Genomic DNA, 26,376 nt, shown 5'->3' with positions numbered 1-26,376 from the left:
TAGAGTGTTCCAGGCCAAAGTGGGCTACCTATTATGTATATCAAGACCTTATCTCAAAAAAAAATAATGAAAATTATAGTAGCAGAATTAAATGTTCTCTTTTGACTCATACATATTACTGTTTTTGTTTTCTTTTGAGACAAGTCTTGCTATGGAATCCTGGCTGTCCTGGAACTTACTATGTAGACCAGGTGGTTCATGAACTCACAGAGATCCTCCTACTTCTGTTTGCCAAGTGCTTGGATCTTTACCACCACACCTGGCTATAAATCCCATTTTTGAACATCTTTAATTGTGTGTTAGAACAGAACACATTGTTTAAGTTTATTTTTGATCTTGCAGGAGAAACCTTTCTTATATCTGACCTGCTTTATTCAGCTTAATGCCAATTAAGAGCAAGAGAAGTTTGAATTAAGGGGGAATTTACATTGCAGGCTTTTTGGGTAATAGATATATTGATATATATATATTTTTTATATATCGTCTAACTTAAATTGTTCCTATAAGAAACAGAAGAAGGATTTCTCATGATGGAGCTCAGGCTGGCCTTGAACTTGTGATCTTTCTTCTTGCTGTAGCCTCCTGAGTGCTGGGATTATAGGCATGTGTGGCTATGCCCAGTTACAAGCTGTTTTAAAAACAGGATAAAATGACTTAGTATTTAGTGAGACTTTATATGTTACGTATTGTATGTCCTCATACTGTTACCTTCATTATACCATCCTTACCGTTAGCCTTAATTAACAGGAAGGAACTAAAGCTGAGGGAGGAGAGGAAGCCAACCCAGGACACTGCAGGAGTGAAACCTGCTGGGCTGTGCTCTGGGGTTTGTGACTCAGTCTCTTCATTAGTCCATGCCACACTATTTATGAATTGTTTCTAATAAATCATGTTTTCATCATCCTTTGATCAAATTCTTTTTACTTAGCAGTAAATGTGGTGGATTACAAGGTTGATGAGACAAGTTTCTGCCCTGTAGCTCTAGCTGTCCAGGTGTATGTCACACCTAGATGTCTTTTTAATTTTAATTTTTAAAAAATTTTTGCTTTGTTTTTGAGACAGCATCCTACTCTATAGGCCAGGAAGTCCTGGAACTCACTATTTAGGCCAGGATAGTCTCAAACTTGATGCAATCTCCTGCTTTATCCTCCTGAAGGCTAAAACTCCAGGCATGAGTTGAAGCCTGGTAGCATGAAGACTCCTTGCTTTGACATTTAAGACTTCTGTGACCTGACTATAATTAAGCAGCTCTTCTGATCTCTTCCTCTGCTTACCTTCTCAGGTTCAGAATAGAAGTAAATGCGAAGCAGGAAAGAAAGGGAGACTAGTAGTCCAGGAAGCAAGTGAATGATTTTATCCAGGAAGAGGGTCTAATTAAGTGTGTCAGATGGTGCTGTAGGTCAAGAAAGATGAAAGCTAAGAATTGGCCATCGGATAGGGCAACATGGAGATCTAGGGTAATTTATGATCTGTGTCTTGTTAGAGGGATGGGAGAGCTTGTGGGATAAATGGGCGTGAGAAGTAATAGGCAGAAAGGAATGGAGATACCAGCATAAGCAACTCTTACAAGGAATTTTGCTAAAAAGAGGAGCTTAAAGCAAAGAAATATTTTTAAGATGGGAGAAATACTTGTTTGATTGTTAGTAGAGGAAATTGTCCAAGAGAGTAGAAAATTGATGTAGACGAAAGGCCAACAATTGCTGGAATCATATCCTTGAATAAGAAGAGATTGAATTTACTAAGCAAGCAGAGGGACTGACCTTATGGACATTGGCTGTTCATCTGTAACAACCGTTGGGAAGATAGAATTACAGATGTGTGTGCTGGTAGAAGGTCTATGTGGTGGGTGGAATGAAATTTGCCTGTAATTGGTCTTCCCGTATAGCAGGAAAACGAGATCTTCCATCAGCTGAGAGTAAGGATGAGCAGGAATATAGTAGAAGTTTTGAGGGGGAGGGAAGTGGGTGGGATGACACAAGAGGGGGGAACACATGGCTAGGGATTGCCTTGACTGCTGAGGAGTCTGAATCAAAAGTGAAAGCAGGTGACATGGCTAAGGTTTTTCCATAGCCCTGTGCAGCTCCATGCGCACACTTGCAGATTCAGTGGAGGATCGATGTTACCTAGAAGTTAGAGCTGACGAGCATGAAGAAGTGATACAGCGGCCAGGACTTGAGGACAGAAACAAGGGAGTGGTTGTAGCAATCGCCTCTGGAGTTGAAGTTGGACAAGGAAGGCAGACTCCGTGGGGATGAAGAACAGGAAAAGTGGGTAGGGTCATCAGAGTGAAGGGCTGAAGGGTTCTGGGTGGAGTGGATGGAATAAGAGAGTGAACAGGAAAGAGGGGCAGGGTGTCCAAGAGTGGGTTCAGACAATGGCAATTTTGTAAGCTTTGTAGATATTAGATGGTAGGCTAGAGGTCATGAGGGTAAGCAGTGAAGCTGAGTCCGAAGAACTCAAGCACCATGATGTCAGAAGGTATTGAAGACCAGAGGTTTATCTTATCACTGGACGGGCACGTATTAGCAGTAGTTCAAAGTCCAAGCTAAATAACAGTGTAAGATGACTACTCTTTAGAAGTTTAAAGATTGTACTGTTTAATTACAGAACAGAGTAATTATTCAGTTGCATATATTTTATATGATGTGGCAAAATAAAATAAAAATTACATAAATGTATCTAATTTATAACAAAGGCATTAGTGTCCATTTATGTGGAAGAATAATCATTTCACAAAATACTTATTATTCATAAACATACAACAAAAAAATGACAGTGCCTTGGGCTGGAGAGATGGTTCATCAGTTAAGAGCATTTATTGTCCTTGCTGAGGACCTAGATTTGGTCCCCAGCACCTACATGGTTGACTTACAATTGCCTCTATCTACAGTTCCAGGGGATCTGACACCCTCTTCTGGTCTCTATGGGCATCTGTGTACATGTTGTATACATAAACCTACACACGAAAATAAAAAAAAAATATTAAATTAATATACCCTATCAGCCACTCATATGCACATTCCGCAAAATATTAAAGAAATATCAATCAAGAGAACAACTAATAGAGCTGTATTGAACTCCTAAAACTATTCAACTAACTTGAGAGATTCACTGTGCAGTCCTTGGGCCCTCTGTCTACCTGTGGGTTTCCTGCAGCACACCTGCCACTCTGTTTGAGTAGTGTACTTACCAGAGTCAGTTGTTTGCCCTCAGACCTGTTTGGGCTAGCCTGCTTGCTATTATAATTATGTACATTAATTAAAATAGTACATGTTCTGATGGAATAAGAATGAGAGAAGAGACTTGTTTTTGTATGACCTCAGCTAAATTAGCAGCTATAAATATTTGGGAGGCATTCGTAATGGAAGAGGTGTCTGTACTGACATTGTTTCCTAAGTTCTTTGTTTTCCTCCTTTCTTTTATTTTCTATCTATCTATCTATCTATCTATCTATCTATCTATCTATCTATCATCTATCTATCTATCTATCTATCTATCTATCTATCTATCTATCTATCTATCTGTCTATCTATCTTGGTAATAGAAATAAACCCAGAGCCTCATATATGCTAGGCAGCCTTTGTACCACCGAGCTACATCTCCAGTCCTTTGTGAGATCTTGCTTTTTTTTCAAAAAGTAAAAACAGTTGCATTTAGTGTGGTTTCCTAGAAACTACTCAGCTAAGGAGAGAAGTTGCATTATAAATCAGTGTGTTAATGTACCTTTGTTTTACTAATCATTTTAACCCCGGCTGACTTGGAATTCTCTTTAATTGTGTAGTGGTAGGCTTATGAAGACATTTTCATTCATGTATTGTGTACTTTGTACTTTGTCCCACACAGTTAGTTCTCGTCCTTTCCCAGATGGCCCTGCTCCTGTTTTCATGTTACGTATAAATTATTTAATATGTAATTTTAAGCTATAGATCACATTTCAAGTATGTGTCATCCTTAATGATTTCCTTCTTTAACTGACATTCCCACTGATGTAGTAACTACAAATCTACACACGAAGGCACTATGGAATTTACTTATTAGTCAGATTACGTTTTCATTTTATGTGGCATGTTAGTACTTGGTTTGCCTTTTGTTTTAAAATTTGGTCTTGTTTTATTATAAAGTTCTATCTTATTCCCAAAGGAATTTTAGGTAGCAGCTGGTAATAGGTTTTATAAGGAGTCTGTATCTTCATTATTGAGTTGGTAGACAGAACACTCTGCCACTATTTCCCTTTGCTTCTTAAAAAAAACAATAAGCCAGGCAGTGGTGGCGCATCCCTTTAATCTCACTACTTGGGAGGCAGAGGCAGGTGGATCTCAGTGAGTTCGAGGCCAGCCTGGTCTACAGAGCAAGTTCCAGGACAGCCAGGAATGTTACACAGAGAAACCCTGTCTCGAAAAACAAAACAAAACAAAAAGCTTCACTTGTTCTTTATATATGTGAGTTTTGCCTGCATGTATAAATATGTAACATGAGTATGCTCAGTGTCCACGGAGTTCAGAAGAGGGGTCAGAGCTTCCAGAACTGGAGTTAGAGATGATTGTGAGTCACGTGGGTGCTGGGAATAGAACCTCAGTCCTGTACAAGAACAAGTGCTTTTAATTGCTAAGCCGCCTCTCCAGTCCCCTCCTTTTGCTTTAACATAATGTAACTTAGTAATTAACACTATTGGCAAAGAAGAGAAAGAAGTATAGTGTGGTTCCTTAAGGACAGTAGTAAGAAAAGCCTCAGAGGCTGATTGAGTTCCACTGGGTCTCTTTGGTCTCCTTACCAGGTACATGCTAGGCCCACAGTGAGTCAGATGGTACTTAGTTAAACCCAGGGTATCTGTGGTTCACCTAGAGAAAAACGAGTATCCCTCTGCCCCAAGCACTGGAGATTAAAGGTTGTGATGAACACCATTGAGATCTTCATGGTCTGATCCTGAGCTTAATTGGAGCAAATGAGCCCACCAGGGGCCTTGTGCTCTGGTGTAAAGAAGAGACTGGTCTATCCTAGAACGCCAAAGGTGTTTCTTGATGTTATCTCAGGAATGAGAAAGGGTTGCACAGACAATCTGTATCCTTTGTACAAAATAAAATACACTTACTATACCAAGTGTGCAAAATGAAGAGAAGAGAGATCCAGCATGTTTTAGGAAGATAAACGGGAAGGAAACTACCATTTGTCTTTAAAGTAGTTGGAAAAATGTAAAAAAGATGGTATTCCAAGAAAAAGAAGAAATGACCAGGGTTGCTTAGAGTAATATTCCAGGCTTAGAAGATGTCTGTAGAGGCAGCATTGGGAAGATTGATCAGAGCGGGGCTGCTTCTGCTTGCCTAGTCATCGGGTCAGTGGTCGATGTGTTTATCAAATGACAAGTTCCTGTTAGTGCAGTTACACAGGAGAACAAGATCACTACAAGACCTTGTTCAGTGTTTCACTGTGTAATAGGGAGACAGGAGTCAACCGTTAACACAGTATACAATGCTGAGTTGTTATAATGGTGTGAACACAGCACTCTACAAGAATGGAGCTTGGAATGGTTGTATGTCCATGGGAAGGAATTCATAGATAAGGTCAGGGTGAGTGGGGAAAGTGAGAAGAAAGCCATCAGGAAGACGGGAGCAGAGCCTTCTAAACATGGAAGGGTGGGTGAGTACACATGCCATGCTATGGGATTGTGTATGTCAGGAGCACTTGGCCTACTCTTAGTTGTAAGAAAGATTAGCAGAGTGTGGTTGCATGTGCCTGTAGTTCCAGATACTTTGGAGGCTGAGGCTGGAGAATCATTTGAGTGTAGAGTTTGAGGCCAGGCTGGGATGCCCAGCAAGACACTGTCTCAAAAAGAAAAAAAAAAAGTTACCCTAGTTGTTGTAAAGAATATGGTTTGGAGGGGAAATACACCCCACACATCAGGAGCTCCCTAGTGGCTTTTTAAAAAAGTTATCTTGAGGACTGAATGGTGGATGGTAATAGAGAGAAGAGAGAGAATGAATGGAAGAAGTAATTGAGGTTATGAGGAAGAAAAAGGAGCCATGTGGTATTTTCTTGCTAGCTGGCAGGGTGGATGTTCTCAGTGTATGACTTCCATCAGTGTTGGGATGAGAGAAAGCAGGAGTTAGGACAAAAAAGGGAGAAGGATGCTGTCTTTGGTTTCTGGCGTTTGAATGTGAAAGGTCTGTGGACGTTCCAGTATCCAGTAGGTATAAACTCACATAAATAGTACAGCCTTCAGAAAGATTGTTTAAGCCAAGCAACAAGAATGGCCAGGCCTGCATCTTCGAGAACACGCAGCCTGGTCATGTGGGCAGAGAGCTGTGTGCACCGTTGTTCCCTTGTGTTCTTTGTTCTGCGCTCTCTAGCAGTGGAGACAACTGAGACTTGACTGTGTTGACCATGTGTGGTTGCTCTTCAGGCATATTATTTTAAATGGCTTTGATGTCCGTAATTTTTTTCACTTTCAACTGTGAATATGTAAACGCCACTTCATTGGATTTTTGGATTTCACTATGTGAATAACTATTGCAGAGAAACTGGTAATATTTGTCATAGTATTAAGCATCAATCTTTCAAAATGATTCTTAGTACAATTCGTTTCTTTAATTGTTCTTTCCCTCTATAGGAGCTGATGCAACAGAATGGGATTGGCTATGTGTTAAATGCCAGCAATACTTGTCCAAAGCCTGACTTCATACCCGAATCTCACTTCCTGCGAGTGCCTGTGAATGACAGCTTTTGTGAAAAAATCCTGCCCTGGTTGGACAAGTCTGTGGATTTCATTGGTATGTAGCTATGACAAAGGGTCAAGCCTTTGAATCACAGTGTCGCAGACAGGTATAGCTACTCCATTCCACTTGTGCCTCTTTTAGAGATTTCAGTCTGAAAGCAGCACATGATGTTGCTCACTTACTCATGGTCAAGGTGACGTGTGCCATGCTGCTCCTAGGGGATTGGCCTTGTGACCTGCTGGCTAACTTTTAACAGCACCAAGGTTAAGCCTTGCGGGATCTATGATTATGTGTTGTTGCAAGTATTTAAAAATCAGTTAAGTTTTCAGAACTAACTCCTACCCTCCCACTTTTCAAATCTTTTGAAAACATTTGATGAATGTGGCTGATAGTCCCTCATACTTGGTCCTGTGTTTTCCCTGTGAAAACACAGTTAGGTCCTGTGAAAACATCCCATTATATATGAAGTCATTTTATATGTTACAGGATTTCCTGAGCCTCAGTCTATGCATCAATAGTTTCATGAAGTTTTGAGTCCAGCGAAATTCCAGCACATGCTTGCACATGTATGAACAGAAGCTAGTCTGTATCACATTAAAACAATCATAAAGAAAATTCTTTAAACTAATACTTTCCCATTGCACTGCTAAGAAGTATATTCAATATAGCTTTCAATTTTTTTGCCCTTAAATAAAAAAAAGATTAATGTGATTAATGTTCCCATTGCATGTCATGTTGATTCAGAGACATGATCCAAGCTCCTGCTCAACCCCACCCCCACCAACTCTATGATTCTGCTCTGAGGCAACATAGAGAGTTGATTAAAAGGATGTACTTTGGAGCCAAACTTTGAGTCCTTCCTCCCTGGTTATCAGTTAAGTGATTGTGTGTAACTAACTTAAAACTCTTGTGTGCCTGTTTTCTGAAAGAGAGGCTGAAGGTAATAGACCTAATTTGTTGGGAAGGTGTGAGGATTAAAGCAGATAATCTACATGCACCAAACACTTTACAAAGTACTAAGCGCTGAGGTAGCTCTGAAGAAATGTTTGTAGTTTTCTTTTTTCTACCCTTGCTTTCTCTGAGACAGGTTCCTACTGTGCTGCTGAGGCTGGCCTCAAACTTTGGGGCCCAGACATTCCACCCAGGTAGCTGGGACTACAGGCCCAGGCTACCCTCTCTGACTAACAATACTCCTGTCTGTAGATCCAACCTCCCTTGGCCATCACCTCCTTGTTTGAGCTCTCTGACTCCTCACTGTCAGTCTGTCCTCAGTTTTTAACTTCTCAGCCCTCTCCTTTTGTGTATGCTGTTGTTAGAGCAAAGGTTCCTGTCCTTTTTTAAACCTACACGTTGTTCCCGGATTGCTGTGGTCCTCACTTGCTGCTGTTTCCAGTTTCTCCATCGCTGTCTTCTTGTCCCTTCCTCCCGAACTTGCAGCGACTCCTGAGTTTCCTACACAGAAAGGTGTCTCAGCCTGACACCCCCGAGAACCCCCCTGCTCCCACGTTTGCAGCCACCTCCAGTTAGCTCTGACCTGGCTGGTGAGTGCCAGCCAAGGTAGACTGCTTTCTGAGTGCCCTGTCAGGACTGATAGGGCTTTCCTGTGCATGGTCCTGGCCCTCTCTGCCAGGTCTTTGCGTGTGACTTCCATGCTAAGACTTGGGTTCACACTCACTCTGTCAAGACCTATGTGCAGATGAGCCCACTCTAGAATAAGCACTTTTATATTTAATTTAAAAAAATTATCAGATGAATTGTGGTTGTAAAAGCAGCATGAGCACAATACAGAAAATTGAAGGGGAAAGGAAATGTATCATTAACACTGTAATGCATGTTACTGTCAGGATTCTAAAAAATACCTGTTTACTTGTATGTATTGGACATAAGTATGTGTATGACTCAGCAGACGTGTGACATGGTGCATTTGTGGAGGTCAGGACAATCCAGGTCAGTTTTGACTTTCTACTTGGACACAGCATCTCCTTTGTTGATGTGGCTTCATTGATACTCGGGCTGCGGCTGTATGACTGTCAGTTTTATCTCTGCAGCCTCCTTCAGAATTTTTAATTTAATTTTATTATTATTATTGTGTATATATGAATCATGAGTGTGGGCACACGTGTGCAACCACACATGTGGAGGCTGAGGACAACTTTGGGGAGCTGGTTCTTCCCTTCCACTGTGGGTTCGAAGGATCAAACTCAGGTTGTTAGGCTATGCATCGAACACTTTTACTTGCTGAACCTTCCAGCCATTTCCCCATTTTTAAAAATAAATAATCTTTTAAAAATGTGTGCCAGACAGTATTAACTGCTTGCATAAGAGTATAAGAACAGGACCATGATAGATTCTTATAGTCTTTTTTTTTGAGGGGGGGAGTTGAGACAAGGTTTCTCTGTGTAGTTTTGGTGCCTGTCCTGGATCTCACTCTGTAGACCAGGCTGGCCTTGAACTCACAGAGATCCGCCTGCCTCTGCCTCCTGAGTGCTGGGATTAAAGGCGTGTGCCACTAATGCCCGACTAGTCAATTTTTTAAGATAATAATTATTTCAAAATGTTATTTTAGATTTTTTTCTTCATGCATGTTTTACCTTCATGTTTGTATGTGCTAGTTGCTGGGGATGTCAGAATTGGGGATCAAATACTCTGCAGCTAGAGTTACACACAGTTGCAGTGTGGACGCTGGGAGCCAAACCCCAGTCCTCTGCAGGAGCAACAAGTGCTCTGAAGCACCCTCCAGCCCCAGATCATTATTAGCAGTAATAGAAAATACACTCCAGTTAGGAAAACTGGAACCAAAGTATTTTAGTGTGCATGCTGGGAATGGGATTTGGAGCTTTAAACATGCTAGGCAGTGGTCTACACTGCATTTCTCTCTTAGCCTTCCAAGCCTGCTTCCCATCATGATGTGGAGCAGCTTCCAGCTAGGGTTGGGATCAACATATACACGTTCACCCATATACTTGAGACAGAAGAAAGGGGGAAGAGTCAAGTCATAGGAGAAGTACAATGGCTATGACAGAGAACTGAAATTGCCATTAGGTGGAAACCTTAGCTTTGAGGCTCGAACCCAAGAAAAAGAGAATACGGAGTAGAAGATCAGTGCTGGTGGCTGATGACACAGAGTTCCACGCAGGCCCGGGTGTTAAGTATGTTAGCCTGGTTCTGGGTGTCAGTGTAGATTGTGTTCATTTGTTCCTCTTGGACTCCCTTTTCCAGCTGGGATGCTGCTTGTTGCTTATTCTTTGCGCACTCTTAAATTGCTTAGCATATAATGAATAATAAATCATGTCGACTAGAAGTCTGTATCTCTTCTAGTGTATAACTGTATGTTAAGAACTTTAACCTCGCCACCAGTGGTGGTGGCTCACGCCTGTAATCCCAGCAATTGGGAGGCAGAGGCAGGCGGATCTTTGGGTTCAAGTCCAGCCTGTTTGACAGAGTGAGTTCCAGGACAGTCAGGCTGTACAGAAAAACCCTGCCTGGAAAGAAAAAAAAATGAACCTCAGCTTTAACTAATAAATGAAAAGAGGAGGATTTGGCCGCATGGCAACAGCTTTATGGCTGAGCACATGTGTAGTTGTTCAGAACAGAATCAGTCATGGTAGTTGCTTCCAGGCCATTTGGGATAATGTCATCTGTTCCTACGTGTAAGCTTTTGAAGCTCCTCATCAGCAAAGAGGGCAGCCCTGTGTGAATCCCCCTGGCTTTGCTTCTAATGTATCCCTGAGTCCCTCATACGTTCCGGGGAGTTAAAATGATGCAATATGTTAGTAACTCCTGCTTCCTAGCAGAGCGCTCTGGTCCAGCGTATTCATGATTTTTGAGTTAAGCAGATAGCTGGGGCGATGCTCAGCCTGTTAGAGGGCTTGCTGTGCAAGCCTGAGGACCCAGGTTTGACCCCGAACCCGTGTGAAAAGGATGGGCTTGTGGTGCTTGCTTGTAATCCCAGTACTGGGGAGCAGAGGCAGGAGGATGCCCTGAGGCTTGCTGGCCAGCCTGCCAACTACCTAGCCTATCGGTGAGTTCCAGGCCAGTGAAGGACTGTCTGAAAACAGTCCACCTGAGGAGTGATGGCTGAGGTTGACTTGTCTTCCATTGACTCCTGCACACATACCTTCTACATGGCGAAAGTTCTGAAAGAAGAGCCAAGCAGTCTGAGGTAGTAACTCATTGCTTGTTAATAACCCTTTGGGACCTTAATGGCAAGATCACTGCCTTTCCCCTTCCTCCTAATAAACAATACTAAAAGATAACTAGGAGACTACACAGGGGAGACCTGCTTTGAAGTCTCAGGTGAAGACGCTGACAGAGTCACATTCAGAGTCACGCTGAGTATAGATCTCCCTACTGAAGAGATTCCTAGTGACCGTTCTTAAATTTGCTTCCACAGAGAAAGCGAAAGCTTCCAATGGGTGTGTGCTGGTTCATTGCTTAGCTGGGATCTCTCGCTCTGCCACCATTGCTATCGCCTACATCATGAAGAGGATGGACATGTCTCTAGATGAGGCTTACAGGTACAGACAGGAGCATGTCTTCTGGGACATGCTTTTCATTTTCCCTGAAACAGGAAGAGCTATGAAGGTGGGTGACCAGGTGAAGGCAGACCAAGATGATTTTGGTCACACTCGTCACAGGTTCCTGGTGACTCATGGTCTTGTGGAGTCTGAGAAAGAGAACGGTTCTGCTTAGCTGTAGTTCTCTCTAATGTGTGGGGTTCATCCCCAGCTACTTTTTAGTAACACTAGATCAGGAGAGCTTCTTCCTCTTTTTTTTGCTAGAGAAGCATGGCCTTTTCTGATTGACAGTGCTCCTCAGAGTCCGTTCTGCTTGATTGTACTTCTGCTTGAAAAAGCCTGATGCACTCACGTATAGAATCTGAACAAAACTTCCTATCCTGTCTAACTGGCCAGGTTCTGTATAGTAATTCTGACTAGGCCGCTTTCTCCATTCATCTTGGTGGGAAAGGCAGAAATTGGCAGGACCACTGAGGACTGGTGTCTTCTCTGGGACAAATGAGTCTGAGTTCACTGCATGCCCTGTTGGCAAGAAGTAGTTGGTTTTCATATGAAAAAGAAAGAATATAGAAATACTAGGTTGGCTTTTTTAAATATTTGAATTTCCTAAACTATAAATTCTGGAATAAAGAAATGAGCTGCTTAGACAGCCTGGCTTGCTGGAAGAGAGGGGTCCTCTTTTCTGCACTAGCTCTCCCCTCACAGTTAGGCCTCTGTCCCTGTCACCCTTCTGCCTAGGCTGAAGCCAGGGAGAAGGCCTACACCCTAATAACACATTACAGTTTTATTTTGTGAGGTTTGATGTCCTGAGGAAATTTTTAACATGGGGGTCACAAAAATGGGCCCAGGCCTTAGACAGTCTTTGAGGCTTTGAAACCAGCTCCATCACTGAGGAGCTTTGTTCACTGTGGGGCAACTGGACCTTAGGACTTTTGACCTGGTCTAGATAAGCAGGGTAAGGACTGGATAACCCAGTGCAGCAGGACGGTGTTGAGCACCAGAGACCGCTTTGTAGTGAGTGCCCTGTGTTGCTAGAGTTTTCCTGCCTTGCCCACAGTCAGGACAAATCTTTGTCACCCGCCAGTCCCACAGCCGCTCAGACCCAACCAAGTAAACACAGAGACTTATATTGCTTACAAACTGTATGGCCGTGGCAGGCTTCTTGCTAACTGTGCTTATAGCTTAAATTAGTCCATTTCCATAAATCTATACCTTGCCATGTGGCTGGTGGCCTACCGGCATCTTCACATGCTGCTGGTCATGGCGGCGGCTGCAGTCAGTCCTTCTGCCTTCCTGTCCTTTTATTTCTCCTCTCTGTTAGTCCCGCCTATACTTCCGGCCTAGCCACAGCCGATCAGGTTTTATTTATTGATCAATCAGAACAACCTGACATACAGACCATCCCCCAGCACAGCCAAGTGCAGACCATCTCAGACACCTGCACTCAGGCCCATGGTCCTAATCATCCTCTATGCGGACCTGCTGGGTAACGCCACAAAGAACCCAAGAAGGGCTCCCACAGGACATACAGAACATCCCACAGCAGCCCTGACACTGCCATCTGGGGCCATCCCTGTGGGAACTGTCTTGAGACCCGAGTGTGGGAGCCCAGGAGGGGATCCTGGAGTGTTGATGCTGCCGAATGGCGTAGCCCTGCTGGGCTGGTCAGTGTGGGGCAGGGAGCGGAGCTGAGCGACTCCTCCTCTTACTGACGGCTTTGGAAGCCTTGGCTTCTTAGAAATAAGGGGCTCCCTGGAGGCTGTGCCCTAGCCTGCCACAGCTCCCTAGTCAGGTGTTCTCCACCTTGGTCCTGGACCTAGAAATGCACTCTCTTCCAAAGCATTGGGAAGGTATAGTAATGTCCTGTCACTTACTTGCCCTTAGTGTCCTCAAGACAAAGTACAGTTGTAACATTCAGGGGTTTGCTTTGTCCTCTCTATAGATTTGTGAAAGAAAAAAGACCTACCATATCTCCGAACTTTAATTTTCTGGGCCAACTCATGGACTTTGAGAAGACGATTAAGAAGCAGACTGGAGCGTCAGGGCCAAAGAGCAAACTCAAGCTGCTGCACCTGGACAAACCCAGTGAGCCTGCGGCCTCGGAGGGCGGATGGAAGAGTGCACTGGCTCTCAGTCCACCCTGTGCCAGCTCTACCTCAGAGGCCGCGGGGCAAAGGCTTGGGCATCCTGCCAATGTGCCCAGCTTACAGCCTTCCCTCTTGGAGGACAGTCCACTGGTACAGGCGTTCAGCGGGCTCCAGCTGTCCTCAGAGAAGCTGGAAGACAGCAATAAGCTCAAGCGTTCCTTCTCTCTCGATATCAAATCCGTTTCGTATTCAGCCAGTGTGGCAGCGTCTTTACACGGCTTCTCATCAGAGGATGCTTTGGAATACTACAAACCATCTGCCACACTGGATGGGACCAACAAGCTCTGCCAGTTCTCCCCTGTTCAGGAGGTATCAGAGCAGACTCCAGAGACCAGCCCAGATAAGGAGGAGGCCCACGTCCCCAAGCAGCCCCAACTCAGCAGGCCTTCAGAGAGCCAGAGCAAGAGGTTGCACTCAGTGCGAGCCAGCAGTGGTGGGGCCACCCAGAGGTCCTTCTTCTCCCCGCTGCATCGGAGTGGGAGTGTGGAGGACAATTACCACACCAACTTCCTCTTCGGCCTTTCCACCAGCCAGCAGCACCTCACCAAGTCCGCCGCAGGGCACGGGCTCAAGGGCTGGCATTCGGATATTCTGGCTCCCCAGTCCTCTGCCCCCTCCCTGACCAACAGTTGGTATTTTGCCACAGAGCCTTCACACTTCTACTCTGCTTCAACCATCTATGGAGGCAACACCAGTTACTCTGCCTACAGCTGTAGCCAGCTGCCCACTTGCAGCGACCAAGTCTATTCTGTTCGTAGGCGGCAGAAGCCCAGTGACAGAGCTGACTCGAGGCGGAGCTGGCATGAAGAGAGCCCCTTTGAAAAGCAGTTTAAGCGCAGAAGCTGCCAAATGGAATTTGGAGAGAGCCTCATGTCAGAGAACAGGTCAAGGGAAGAGCTGGGGAAAGTGGGCAGTCAGTCTAGCTTTTCAGGCAGCATGGAAATCATTGAGGTCTCCTGAGAAGAAAGACCCATGCAACCTCTGTTGATGTTTTGTTTTGTTTTGTTTCTTGTTCACAAAAATATTCCCTGTAAATCTGAAATATATATATGTATGTACATATATATTTTTGGAATATAGAGCTACGGTGTAAAAGCAAAAGACGGATCAATACAGTTGTTCTCTCAACACCTGCACTGAGAACAGCTAATTCTCTCAGAAGAGTGGAAGGGTAGATGTTAGAACTCCCCCAGCCAGGAGAAGAGATTTTGTTCAGTGAATTGCACATCTTGTTCCCACAAAAGCAAGGGTTTTGTTTTTGATGGTGGAGGGCAGAATCCCTCCCATTTTCATGTGCAGCAGAGATCTCCAGAACTCATCTCTGTCCAGGCCCTTCCCTAGTGCACCTTAGCGCTGAGACTGAGCCAGCTGTGGGTCAGGTGGAAAGACCCTCTTAGGGAGGGACAGACCCTAGTGGGAAGTCCAAGAGAAATGATCCTGTCTAAAGCTGAGTCATAAATCCAAGCTTGATTGACAGCTGAAGGACATGGACATCATTCTGCTGGATGAACTATTAGGAGCCTTGCCTAGATCTACTTATAACCAATCCAGTACCTCAGACAAGACATTGGGGCCATCACCACTACCATGACTAGGAGCCCATTTTCTAGGCATTGTGAATAAGTAAGGAACTTGTCACTTTCCAGACAAATTCATACTGTCTATGCACAAAATCCCAGTAGGCCTGGACGAGCAATTGCCATGTACCCCCCTTCTCAGCGTTATCGAAGAGGGGACCAACCAGAGCTCAGCACAGCTAGAGACTGGGCAGTCAGGCAGCTTAGAGACGTAAGCCAGGGATGGGACACTAAACAGTCCCCTCCCTCTTTATCATAATCAAAGAATTCTCTAAAGTGGAATTGTTAATCCATAAATTGAGCACAGACTTGGTTTAGAGGTAAATGTGAATCATTGGGCTTGGTAGCCGGAGTGACAGCCCATTCAGATTCTCAGCCCAAACATGCTTTTTAGTTCTGTTTCATGACATGGAATAAAACTATAGGGAGATTCGGGAAGGTAAAACTTGAAGCAGGAAACCGATTTCTTAGGTGGCCTTTTTTTCCTGTGGTATGCAACAAGGGTACTACTTCTAGAATCTTCTTAGACTTCCAAATCTACCATGGGCTTTGGTAAGCAAGAACTATTCTGAGTATAAAACACACTAGAAATGTTACAAAGGAGTTGTTGGATTTTGTTTAGTTGTGAATACAGGAAAGCTCTTTTCAAAAGCTGTCCCAGCCTGCTCTCCAAGGAAGGGACACGTCAGAGTGGAGGACCACAGTGGTTTCTCAGTCCCTGGCATACAATCACTGTGTGGACACAATCCTGGCAGCTGAGAAAAGAAGGTAGTAAGAACAAGTGTGTTCATGACAGTCTGACACATCTGCCTTTCAACTTCCTGGCTTGCGTTTTCTCCTCTAGAGTACAGCCTTAATTCACGTCAGCAGGGTGTGGGTGTGGGCAGGTATGGTCATGGTTCTTTACTGGAAGTGTAGCAAGGGGCTGACTCATATCTCAGGTTTTTCTGTGTTTGTGAAGTGGACGGTCTTTTGGCTAGGATGTGACTTAATGTTTCCTATAGTGATTGCTAAAGCCAGCAGAGAGTGACATGGTTTGAAGCTGAAGGGCTTGATCATGGGGATTATGAGCCTCATGGACATACTGGTTCTGTACAGATAAGCTGTGTCTGGGCCTAAGATGATGGCAGAGCAGACGCTGCCCAGGGAGCAGATTGCCACTCTGTGGAGGTTCTGTTCGGCAAGCTGTGTTTTTGATGTACATCAAAATCTCTTATGTAATCAGAAGCTCCCAAAGCTTCACAGTGAATTTTGGTACACACACTAAATGTGTGAGAATCCACCCTCTTAAAATCTGGTCACACTGGCAAGACATAACTGAAAAGTGAAAGCCACAGCTCCGTCGTTAAGGATGTTCCCGGAGGACCAAGGGGTTTGGCGTCAGTGTCTTCGGGCATGCGCTGCCTATGCCACGCGTCAGGTAGGGCCTCTGGCCATGGTCCCTTCTGTGTAGCGGATAGTCACACTCTCAGCTGTCAGTCTTCATCGCTAATGTCACATTATCAGTTCTGGGAATCACAGCTACCACGCGGAAAGGGCTGCCTCTGGGGCACGCTGTGGGAGGCGTGGTGGTTGGCTCTCCTCATGTGAGCACAGGGAAGCCTGGAGTCCTCTGCAGTGATGCAGAGCAGTGATTTGAATGAGCAAAACTAGACTCTGAGAAATGCTGGAAACCGTTGAGACCGTGTGTAAAGTCAGAGTGGGAAGACTATAAATGTTTAATATGAATATAGTGTTCTTTGGAGTAAAGCAAGCTGTTGAATGGTTCAGTTGTGCATTTCTCATTTTGATGTGTCATGTATGTTAATATGATGAAATAAAATCAAAACTGGTACCTGTTTATACATAAGTGTGAAAAGCTACCTCTCCTGGCAGTTCTTACCTTGATGGGAGCCACCCTATCTGAAGCTGCAAAAGAAGGGAGTCACAGAACCACACATGAGAGTTTAGCCATTTAAAATGGAAGTGGCAGGTGATACATCACATATGTCATTCACCTGGAACAGTGCTGGATGCTGGCCCGTGTCCCCTCCTGCTGCACACTGGAGCAGCTCTACCTGCCTGATTTCAGGGTGTACAAGGACAGCTGCCTGCATGTCTACCTGCTACAGACAGGACTCCATAGTCCTTCCAGGAAAAACTCAGGAAGGGTAGTTCTTGACTGTCTTGGACCCTGGAATGAGGCTCAGGTGGTAGAGTGCTCACCTCAGTCATAAGGCGCTGAATTTGATCCCTAGCACCATATAAACCAGACATGGTTATCTGTGGAGGTCCCAATCACTCAGGGTCTGAAATCTGAGCTTGTTTACCCAGTATGGCTGCCTAAGGGGATGATTTGACCTGGGGTGGTTACCAGGTGTGTGGAAGGGGCTGCACTTGGCTGTGCAGTGTGCTTTGATCTAGCAAGGGAGAGGTTTTCTGCCCCGCCCCTTGGCATTGTTATAAAAAGCCTTTTGAAGAGGCAGAAGGGGCTGTTGGGTTTTGATCCAGGTCCTCCCAAAGCTCTCCTGTGTTTCTTTCTCCTCTTTGCTATTTTTCTATCTAAGTTTCTTATCCCTCTCTCCTCACAGGAACCCTTTTAAAAGGTGGGAGCTGTTATTACAGCTATCAATGGAAATCCCAGCACTCGGGGTTTGAAGGTAGAAACTTCAGGAGTTTATGGTTATCCTTGGCCACACAGTGGGTTAGGAGACCAGTCTGTCTTCTATGAGACCCTATCTCAACAACAACAATTTTTTCTCCATCTTATATATGATATATGTCTCAATGACTTCTACTTAGATATTTGATCATATGAGAAGCTTAGCCTCACCAGTTTAATCAAAAGTATACACTAAAGAGATGAAATGCTGTCAGTACAAGGCAGACAGAATGGAGATAAAGAAAATCGTTAGCAGTGAGATGCAAACATGCCAACCTGATTTCAAGATTTCCCAGAACCCATGTGAAGATGGAAGAAAAGAACCAATTCCACAGTTCTATGAAACACACACACACACACACACAAATACAAATACAAATGGAGGCAGGGACACAAGGGAGAGCTCCAGGCCGCTACTGGGAATGTAGCTCAGTGCCTAAGTAGCATGTGCAAGGCCCTGTGTTTGATTCCCTGGCACGTGAACCAAAGAAACCACAAAACCCAAGCAGTGGAACCATTTCTCTGTTCCAGCCTGTGATGTTCCCGAAACTCATCTCACCAAATATTTACTCTGCAGACAACACTGGTTAGGTATCTAGGTTCATGGTATATTTTATATTCTGAGGAGTTAACTTCTGAAAGGTAAGAAATCTTATACATGCATATATGCATATGTACATATATATGATTACTAATGATACAACTTTGAGGGAAACAAAGATATGTCTTGGGGTTGAGTTGCTGTGATGAAACACCATGAACAAAAGCAAGTTGGGGAGGGAAGGGTTTATTTGGCTTACACTTCCACATCATAGTCCATCATGGAAGGAAGTCAGGACAGGAACTCAAACAGGGCAGCAGCCTGAAGGCAGGAGCTGATGCAGAGGCCATGGAGGGTGCTGCTTACTCCCCACAGCCTCCTTTCTTAACCCAGGATCACCAGCTCAGGGGTGGCACTGCCCACAGTGAACTGGGCTCTTCCGCATCAGTCCAGAAAATGTACTTCAGACTTGCCCACGGGCTCAAGTGGGGACATTTTCTGAAGTACCCTCTTCACAAAGGACTCTGGCTTGTGTCAAGTTGACTTGAAAGTAGCCAGAGAAACATCACCACAAGGCCCTAAGATTGTAGCATGCTTTGTGTGTGTGTGTGTGTGTGTGTGTGTGTGTGTGTGTGTGTGTGTGTGTGTGTGGTTTCGTTTTTGTTTTGGATATCAGGTTTCACTGTGGTCTAGGCTGCCCTTGCATTCACAGTGATCTGCCTGCTTCAGCCTTCCAAGCACTGAGACTAGAAGTGAGAGCCACGGGACCTCGTACCTCGTTGTTACTTGCTTTAATGCCACTCCACGGGTATTAAAAACATCTGCACATAATGACCAGCTTCAGTTACCCTTCATGGTAGCAAAGAACCTGCAGCCGGTGCTGTTTGTCCCTAAATACAGATAAGCACATCACAGGGAGGCAAAACAGAGTCTTAGAGGCAAGGATGGAACTCTGGTCTACAAAGCACGGAGGGAGGGGGGGAGGGAGGGAGGAGGGAGGGATAATCCTGGGAGCTCACAGCATCTAAACAGGTCAAGATGCTCTCCAAGTGCTGGGTGTGGTGACACCTGTCTGTCACCTGAGCACTTGGGGAAAGAGGCTGCAGCATCTGAAAGTCACATCCTCAGCTACATAGGGAGTTCAAAGCCAGCAGCCTGGGTCACACGAAATCCTATCTCAAAAACCAGGACAAATGACTCAGAGTTGAGTATCACAGACTTGACAGTGGATGGGAAAGGGGACATTCTTCTCTCAAGGGCATGCTTGCCAATGACCTGACTTCCTTTCACCAGGCCCCATCTCCTAGGCCCACCTCTTCCCAACAGTACCATTTTCTGAGGACTGGGCCTTTCACATTCGTGAGGGATATTAGCTCCAAACTAGTACTGAGGCTCAGGGAAATAAAGATGGCTTACCAAGAATCAAGGACAGAAACTTCCATCCTGGGCTCCCTGACAACTCCTGGCTGTTTTATTTCCACAACAACCTGTACTGGCCAGATAGGTCAGAGGATACTACCTGACCAAGAGACAGCATAAGGATGTTTTGATACATCACTCGGCTTCCCAGACTCCCTTGGAAAAGGACCTCAGAAGCCCTCAGCAGCTTCTCCTCACATGGGAGCTTTCATCCATGTGCATGAACGTTCCAAAGAAGCTGACACAACCCAGGCTGTAGCACATCCCAGTATGTGTATGAAATGGAACGGGGCCTGACCCGAGACAAATTTCAGCACCCTTTTCTTCCAGATCTCATCAGAACTTTGCTGGTGGCCAATGCCACCCTAAAGGAGACCAGGAGGGCTTCTGGGAAATGGTTTGGCTTAGCCAAGCTGACACCACCTCACCCACCCACAGCAACTAGGTGAATCCCCAGCATAACTCCAGCCCTACCCTGATTTCTTGAAGAAAGTGAGCTAGCTGCTCCAACTTTTTTCATCCCCAACCCTTCTGCCATGAAATGAGGAGATGGCAGAAGAGCCCGGTCCTCAGGGGCTGAGTGTGAGCGGCATTTCAGGCACTCACTAAGCAGAGTAAAGTTGATGGTGCCGGTGGAAGCCTGAACTGTTCACACAGCTCTGTCGACAATTAGCCCTTCGTTCTTTGAAGGGATATGAGCATGTCTCTGTGCATAGAGCTGGGTTCTAAATATTCCAGAAACTCAGTGAAGACCATGTGGTGGGAGTCTAAAAATGCCCCAGTCTAGTGAAGACATGAGTGCTACTGCATTGCTGTTCAACTTTCTGCCCATCTGAATCTTAGAAAAAAGGAAAAAGTGCTTCTGAGGATAAATGGGGCCTCATTTAGCTACATCACATATTAAAATACTTTGTGGAAATAGTACTAAAGCAGTATGAAAAATCAAAAATAGAATGAAACGCTATGGAAGAAAAGATCAATGAATCAGAACTCAGTTTGGAACTAGAGCCTCAATTATCTGACAACTGAGCATGCACAAGACAGAAGGGTAGTATACTGGAAACCCTGGAGGGATTATTCAGTGTAGGCTGCCGCTTCCTTCACCCAGGACATGGTCTAGAACCATCTTAGGGTATTGAATAGGATCTGAGGTACACAACATCTGTTTTAAATTGTACCACACTGGGAATTGCTCTAGAAATGGCTAGAGCTCCAGTCATGAGACAAAAAACGTGAAGATCACCTTCACCGGGGGCTCAGCACAGGTCAAACAATGGCCCACACCCGCTTGCTGCTGCAGCTCCCCAGTTCTCTCAACCCACCTCACCTACTTCACACGGGGAATGAAGGCAGCAGCCCCAAGAAGGGAGGCAGAATATGACCAAAAGGCTGCCCTGAAAGAGGTGGGTCCTGCCTGGGTTCTTCCAGCTCTAAGGAAATAGACAATCTTTGTATATTTAGTCATCCGGAACATTCTAGACACGTGGTGAAACAGTGCCTGTAGCCTCAGCACTATGGACCCAGGCAGGAAGCAGCCACAAGGTCAGCGTGGCCTGTAGTGAACCCCAGGCAGCTGGAAGTACACAGTCAGACCTGGTTCAAACCCCAACACAACAAAAGAAATGACTAAACATTACTATTTTTCCCTATTTCTGAATTAATCTTTTTTCTTTCTTGTAGTTTAAATACTCATGCTTCCTCTGCCATTCAACTATCTTATGCCCTACATTTTATTTTGGGTTTTAAAAACATTATAAATTAGTATCTGATTAAGAAACAGGATTTTGTGGGCTCAGTGGGTCAAGATGCTTGTCATACAAGCCTAGAGACCTGAGTTCGATCCCCAGAATCAACATAAAGGTGGAAGGAGGGAAGCAGCTCTGGAAAGTTGTCTTCTGACCTCCAAGCATGCGTTAGAGGTCCATCCTATTCACACATAACACATGATACACAAAATGACAATAATAAATAAAATTAAAAATTAAAAAGTAAGATTAGAATCAGATCAAGTTTAGCTGCTACACAATAAAGTAAACAGATTAATTTTAATCTTATAAAAACACTGAAAGCTATTCTGACTCCTGATAAATCACCTCTGGGTTCTGGAGGAATACAGGGAACAGGTGAAGGCTGCAGGCTCCCAGCCCTGATCTCCTCAGACCCCCAGCTCTTGTCTTCAGGCCTGCCCCCTCCATTCATTCCACCCCTCCCTCCCTTGAGCATTTCCTCCTTGAACTCCTGTGATGGGCAGCAGCTCTTTCCTCGGCATCATGATCTACAGATGACAATGGAGGGCAGAGACTGCATTGTCTCCCCTTTCATCGCTGGCACATCAGCAGAGCTCAGTGGGTCTCTGGAGTGAGAGAACGACCACCCTTGGTGGACAGGATGAAATGCTGGTGCCAACCTTGTTACGGAGGCCGAGGTCTGCCGAGGTGACGGAAGGCTGGACTCGGTATGGGAAAGCAGTTACTAACAGACAACAACTTCAGGAGTGAGTGAAGGGAGAATTCAGTTTCCAGTGACCCACAAAAGGGGCATGGTACCTGGAAACAAAGAGACAGTGTCCCAGCAGGAAAGGATGACACTGCAGATACCTCCTTGATGTGACGGGAGCTTTCGTGGGAACAATAACTGGACTCAGTTAGATCTTATATTTGCAACCACAACCCAGAGGGCCTGAGTAAAGTCTCCCAGGGTGCCAAGGAGAACATGGCTTCTTAACGTTTTCTCCAGTTTCATTACAGTAGCTAGTCTAGATATACTTTTAATTAAAAAATCTGAGCAAAATAAAAATAACTCTCGATGCAGAGTTCTTTAAAGAATTCAAAGGAATTCAACTGTCCCAACTTCAGTTATCAAGAATGACCACGTGGGCAAGTCCGCGTAGGTCAACCGCATCTAAGCAAACGTCAGGGCCCAGGCAGAGGCTGGAGGAGCTGCCCGGGAGGCAGACGCCTGCTAGTGCCGCTCACGCTCAGGCCGCATGCTGAAGGGCTCCAGGCGCTCGGCCTCCGGCAGCATGCTGTTGAGCCTCTCCATCAGTGGTACCGTCTGGTCGATGCCCATCTGGATGCGGCGCAGTATGGCCGACATCTCATTCACCTTCTGGATCTGCTCTGCATACTTGGCGTATCTTTTCTGGCGCTCCTGCATGAAGCAAAAGAGGGTTTCCACGGACAGATCCATCTGTAAGAGGCAAACAAACAAAAAAACATACTCGGCTTACAGTGTCTAGAGCAATGGTTCTCAACCTGAGGGGTGCAATCCCTTCACAGGGGTCATATAATAAGATATCCTGCATATAAGATATTTGCATTATGATTCATAACAGTAGCAAAATTACAGTTATGAAGTCGAAACAAAAATGATTTTATGATTGGTGACAGCACAACACGAAAAACTGTACTAAAGGGTCGCAGCATTAGGAAGGTTGAGAACTACTGAGCTAGCACAACCTTGAGCCAGTAAGAGCTGCATGTTTTCAACACCTCCTGTGCCATTCTGCATGTGGCTGAGTTCTGGACATGGATGTGACTGGCAGCTCTTTTTACTTACGTACCACATGAGCATGAGTTGAGCAGGTCATGGGGTGTTTTCTATCTATTACAGTATTAGGGACAACCCTGCACTGGCTGATGCATGGCTCTGTGAGCCATGTGTTCCCCCAAACCCAGATGGCGGCAGGTGAGAACTGACCCTCAAGTTGTCCTCTGCCCTCCACAGGCACACTCTGACTCGTCTATACACAGATGAGCTGTGCACACACAGAGTAAACAAAGTGTAATTAGTGACAAGAAAGAAATGGTGCTGAGTGGTTTTCTTCCTGCGGAGAAAGGGACAGAGGCATACATTTCAGCAGCTCGCTTGACAAAGCCCATCAGCTCCTCCACACAATGTTCTCATGCTGCATTTGCAGCGGTCAGAGGACAAGTTGGGGAGTATAGGTTCTCTTCAGTCACCATGTGGGTCTCGGGGCTCAAACTCAGGGTATCAGCCTTGACGGCAAGCACCTTTACCCATGCAGCCACCTCACCAGACCCAGGACTCTTTCACAGAGAGAAATCTCAACAGGGAATGAGTAACACACACTCCCAAACATCCCAGGACGGGTAGGTCTCAACAGTCCTAAGACGGCCACAGCCTCTGACACTAGTCAGCTTCCTCTAGACTTCTGCCTGGACAGTGGCTCTCAACCTTCCTAATGCTGCCACCCTTTAATACAGTTCCTCACGTTGTAACCCCCCCAACCATAAAACTGTTTTCTGTGCTACTTTATAATTTCACTACTGTTATGAAATGTATATAAACATCTGTGTTTCCCGATGTCCTCAGCCACCCCTGGGAAAGGGGTTGCAACCCATAGGTTGAGAACCACTGTGCTAGATGCCTTGTCACTGTTTGACGGAGAACTCTCTCTCTTTATGAAAGAAGAAAGGAAAGAGGGAAAAGAAAGAAAGGGAAGGAAGGAGAGGAGGGAGGGAGGGACGAAGGGAGGGAGGGAGGGAGGGAGGAAAAAGTTAACTGCAGAACAGACTCAGACAGGTCCTTGGGAGGAAAAGGCTTTGTCATCACAGAAAAGGACCCCCAGGCCTGTCACTGCCCACCAAGATATCCGCTGGGACAAGATGGAGAGTGGAGGGTGCCGCTGACGAGCCTGGCGCTGCACTGCAGCAACAGCGTGGAAGGGCCAGAGGTGGTTCATGGGTTAAGAGCAAATGCTGCTCTTGCAGAGAGCTAGGGTTCGGGTCCCAGCACCTGCATGGCAGCTCACAACCACCTGTAACTCCCACTCCAGGAGATCTGACACCCTCTTCTGACCCCTAAGGGCTCCTGCGTGTGTGCGTTGCACACAGATACACTCAGGCATAGTCATACACATAAAAAAACAAATCTATTAAGTTTCAAAGGTAACATTTTAAACTAATAGGAAAAAGCTTGCAGAATATGGAATATGAGGAGAACTTTTTGCATAGTAGTACAATATGCATTTTAACTTAAGTGTAATTACAGAATTTAAAGTTAAGCCAGACACATACCTTTAATAGAATGTTCCAGGCCAAACAGAACTACACAGTAAGACCCTTTCTCCAAACAAAAAAAAAAGCATAAAGTAACCCCTCCAGTGAGCTAAGATGAATGTGTTGAGGAAACGTTTTATCTAACAGCAGTGCGGCCTATGGTGGTATTTTATTTGTACTGAAATGTGATTTTCATTGTATGTTAATAAATAAAGTTGCCCGGGGGTCAGAGCTATTAGAGCCATAGCAAGAGCGTGGTGGTGGTGGTGGTGCACGCCTTTAATCCCAACACTTGGTAGAAGAGCTAGGTAGATCTCTGTGTGTTCAGGGATACAGCCAGCACTGGAGACATATGCCTTTAAGACCTGGAGGGCTGTACTTACAGGCAGTGATGAGGCAGTCATGTGTTTGGGTTTACAACCAATGAGAAGGCAGAACAAAAAGACTATTTAGGCCGGGCGGTGGTGGCGCACGCCTTTAATCCCAGCACTCGGGAGGCAGAGCCAGGCGGATCTCTGTGAGTTCGAGGCCAGCCTGGGCTACCAAGTGAGTCCCAGGAAAGGCGCAAAGCTACACAGAGAAACCCTGTCTCGAAAAACCCAAAAAAAAAAAAAAAAAAAAAAAAAGACTATTTAAAGACAGACACACAGGAAGTAGCTCTCTTTTGGGGAGGTAGGAGCACTGCAGGAGGAAGGGTAAGGTTTTAGCTCTGAGCTCTGACCTCTTGGCTTTCTCTTTTACATTGGTTCTGTGTTTCTTATTTAATAAGACGGTTGGTTACATCTACATTGGCCTGTGTCCAGTGCATAGTCAGGGCAGACAGTGGTCCCCCACCCTGCATCCACTCATACCCACTCATACCCCAAGTACCTCACACAGGCACCCCAATCTCCAGCTCTCACACTGTATCTTTTGTGTCTGGCTCCATTGAGGTGAACAGATCTTGGTCACTGTGTCAGCACCTGGACAGCAGCACCGGACATCTAGTCCCAGCCTATGTTCAGGCTGCAGCCGAGGACTACCAGGCACTGACCGTCCCACAGCCTGACTGGCAGTGCCTCTACCATACAGCTGTGCATGCTCGCACCTCACATGTCAGGAGGAAATCACCTACCAGTTTTCATACCATCTGTCTGTCATTAAAGGACACACACGACTGTGATCCACAGTTTCGGGAAAGACAGAATGGCACACAGATATCTAGCACAGGACTCATGGTACCGAGATCTTTCAAAACCCGGTCTTCATCCCCCTCCTCCCAGAGTGGCTTTGGTGAAGCTGTGATCATTCGGGGGAAACTCCAGGGGAGGGCACAGCTCCTATGCCAGGACACAAAGTGCCAGCAGCACTTCCCGCCCATGTGGAGGACAGGACATCAGACCCTGAACACTGCCTGGAATGCCCCTTTCTCAGCTCCGCAGATCTGTCACTGGAGAAGATGGGGGGCCTCCTGTGTTCTGCATGCCTGTACCCCTCTGCAAGGACCCCATTATACATATGCCCCCTTTCCTTACCAGACGCTTACACCTTGCAGACCCTCCTCTCACCCCATACTTGTAAATACAACACCATTCCCCCTGCCCACTCACTCTCTTCCCGGCTCCAGCACGGAGCCCAGAATGTCGTACCTCGGAGAACCTTCGAAAAAGGTCTTGACAAAGATGGGAGATCAAAGCCAGGCCTGAAGAAAGCCAATCCTTCTATTTTTACACAGTGAAATGGGCGGGGGTGGAGGGCAAACAGTATTAGTACTTTTCCTGCTGGTCTTCAAATACTCAGGAGAAAAAGGAGAGCTGGTCGGAG

At 45.5% G+C, this 26,376-nt stretch overlaps 2 protein-coding genes across 5 annotated transcripts in view; one reads left to right on the top strand and one right to left on the bottom strand.

Annotated features, from left to right (window-relative positions):
- Nucleotides 1–16,800, top strand: part of Dusp16 (dual specificity phosphatase 16) — an 85,473-nt gene extending 68,673 nt beyond the window's left edge. For all 4 annotated transcript variants that reach the window (XM_076568092.1, XM_006976539.4, XM_076568093.1 and 1 more), the window contains exons 5-7: nucleotides 6,605–6,764; nucleotides 11,104–11,227; nucleotides 13,170–16,800. In XM_076568092.1, coding sequence (XP_076424207.1) covers nucleotides 6,605–6,764; nucleotides 11,104–11,227; nucleotides 13,170–14,334 — 1,449 coding nt within the window. In that variant the 3' untranslated portion in view covers nucleotides 14,335–16,800. The remainder of the gene's footprint in view (nucleotides 1–6,604; nucleotides 6,765–11,103; nucleotides 11,228–13,169) is intronic.
- Nucleotides 16,801–21,562: 4,762 nt separating this feature from the next.
- The window catches only part of Borcs5 (BLOC-1 related complex subunit 5), an 80,279-nt gene continuing 75,465 nt past the window's right edge, over nucleotides 21,563–26,376 (bottom strand). Inside the window, exon 4 of the mRNA XM_006976540.4 lies at nucleotides 21,563–22,741. Coding sequence (XP_006976602.1) covers nucleotides 22,514–22,741 — 228 coding nt within the window. The 3' untranslated portion in view covers nucleotides 21,563–22,513. The remainder of the gene's footprint in view (nucleotides 22,742–26,376) is intronic.

The sequence above is a fragment of the Peromyscus maniculatus genome, chromosome 3 (assembly GCF_049852395.1).
Source record: "Peromyscus maniculatus bairdii isolate BWxNUB_F1_BW_parent chromosome 3, HU_Pman_BW_mat_3.1, whole genome shotgun sequence".
Taxonomy (NCBI): Eukaryota; Metazoa; Chordata; class Mammalia; order Rodentia; family Cricetidae; genus Peromyscus; species Peromyscus maniculatus.
The sequence above is the reverse complement of the archived record's forward strand: the minus strand, read 5'-3'. Positions and strand labels throughout refer to the sequence as shown.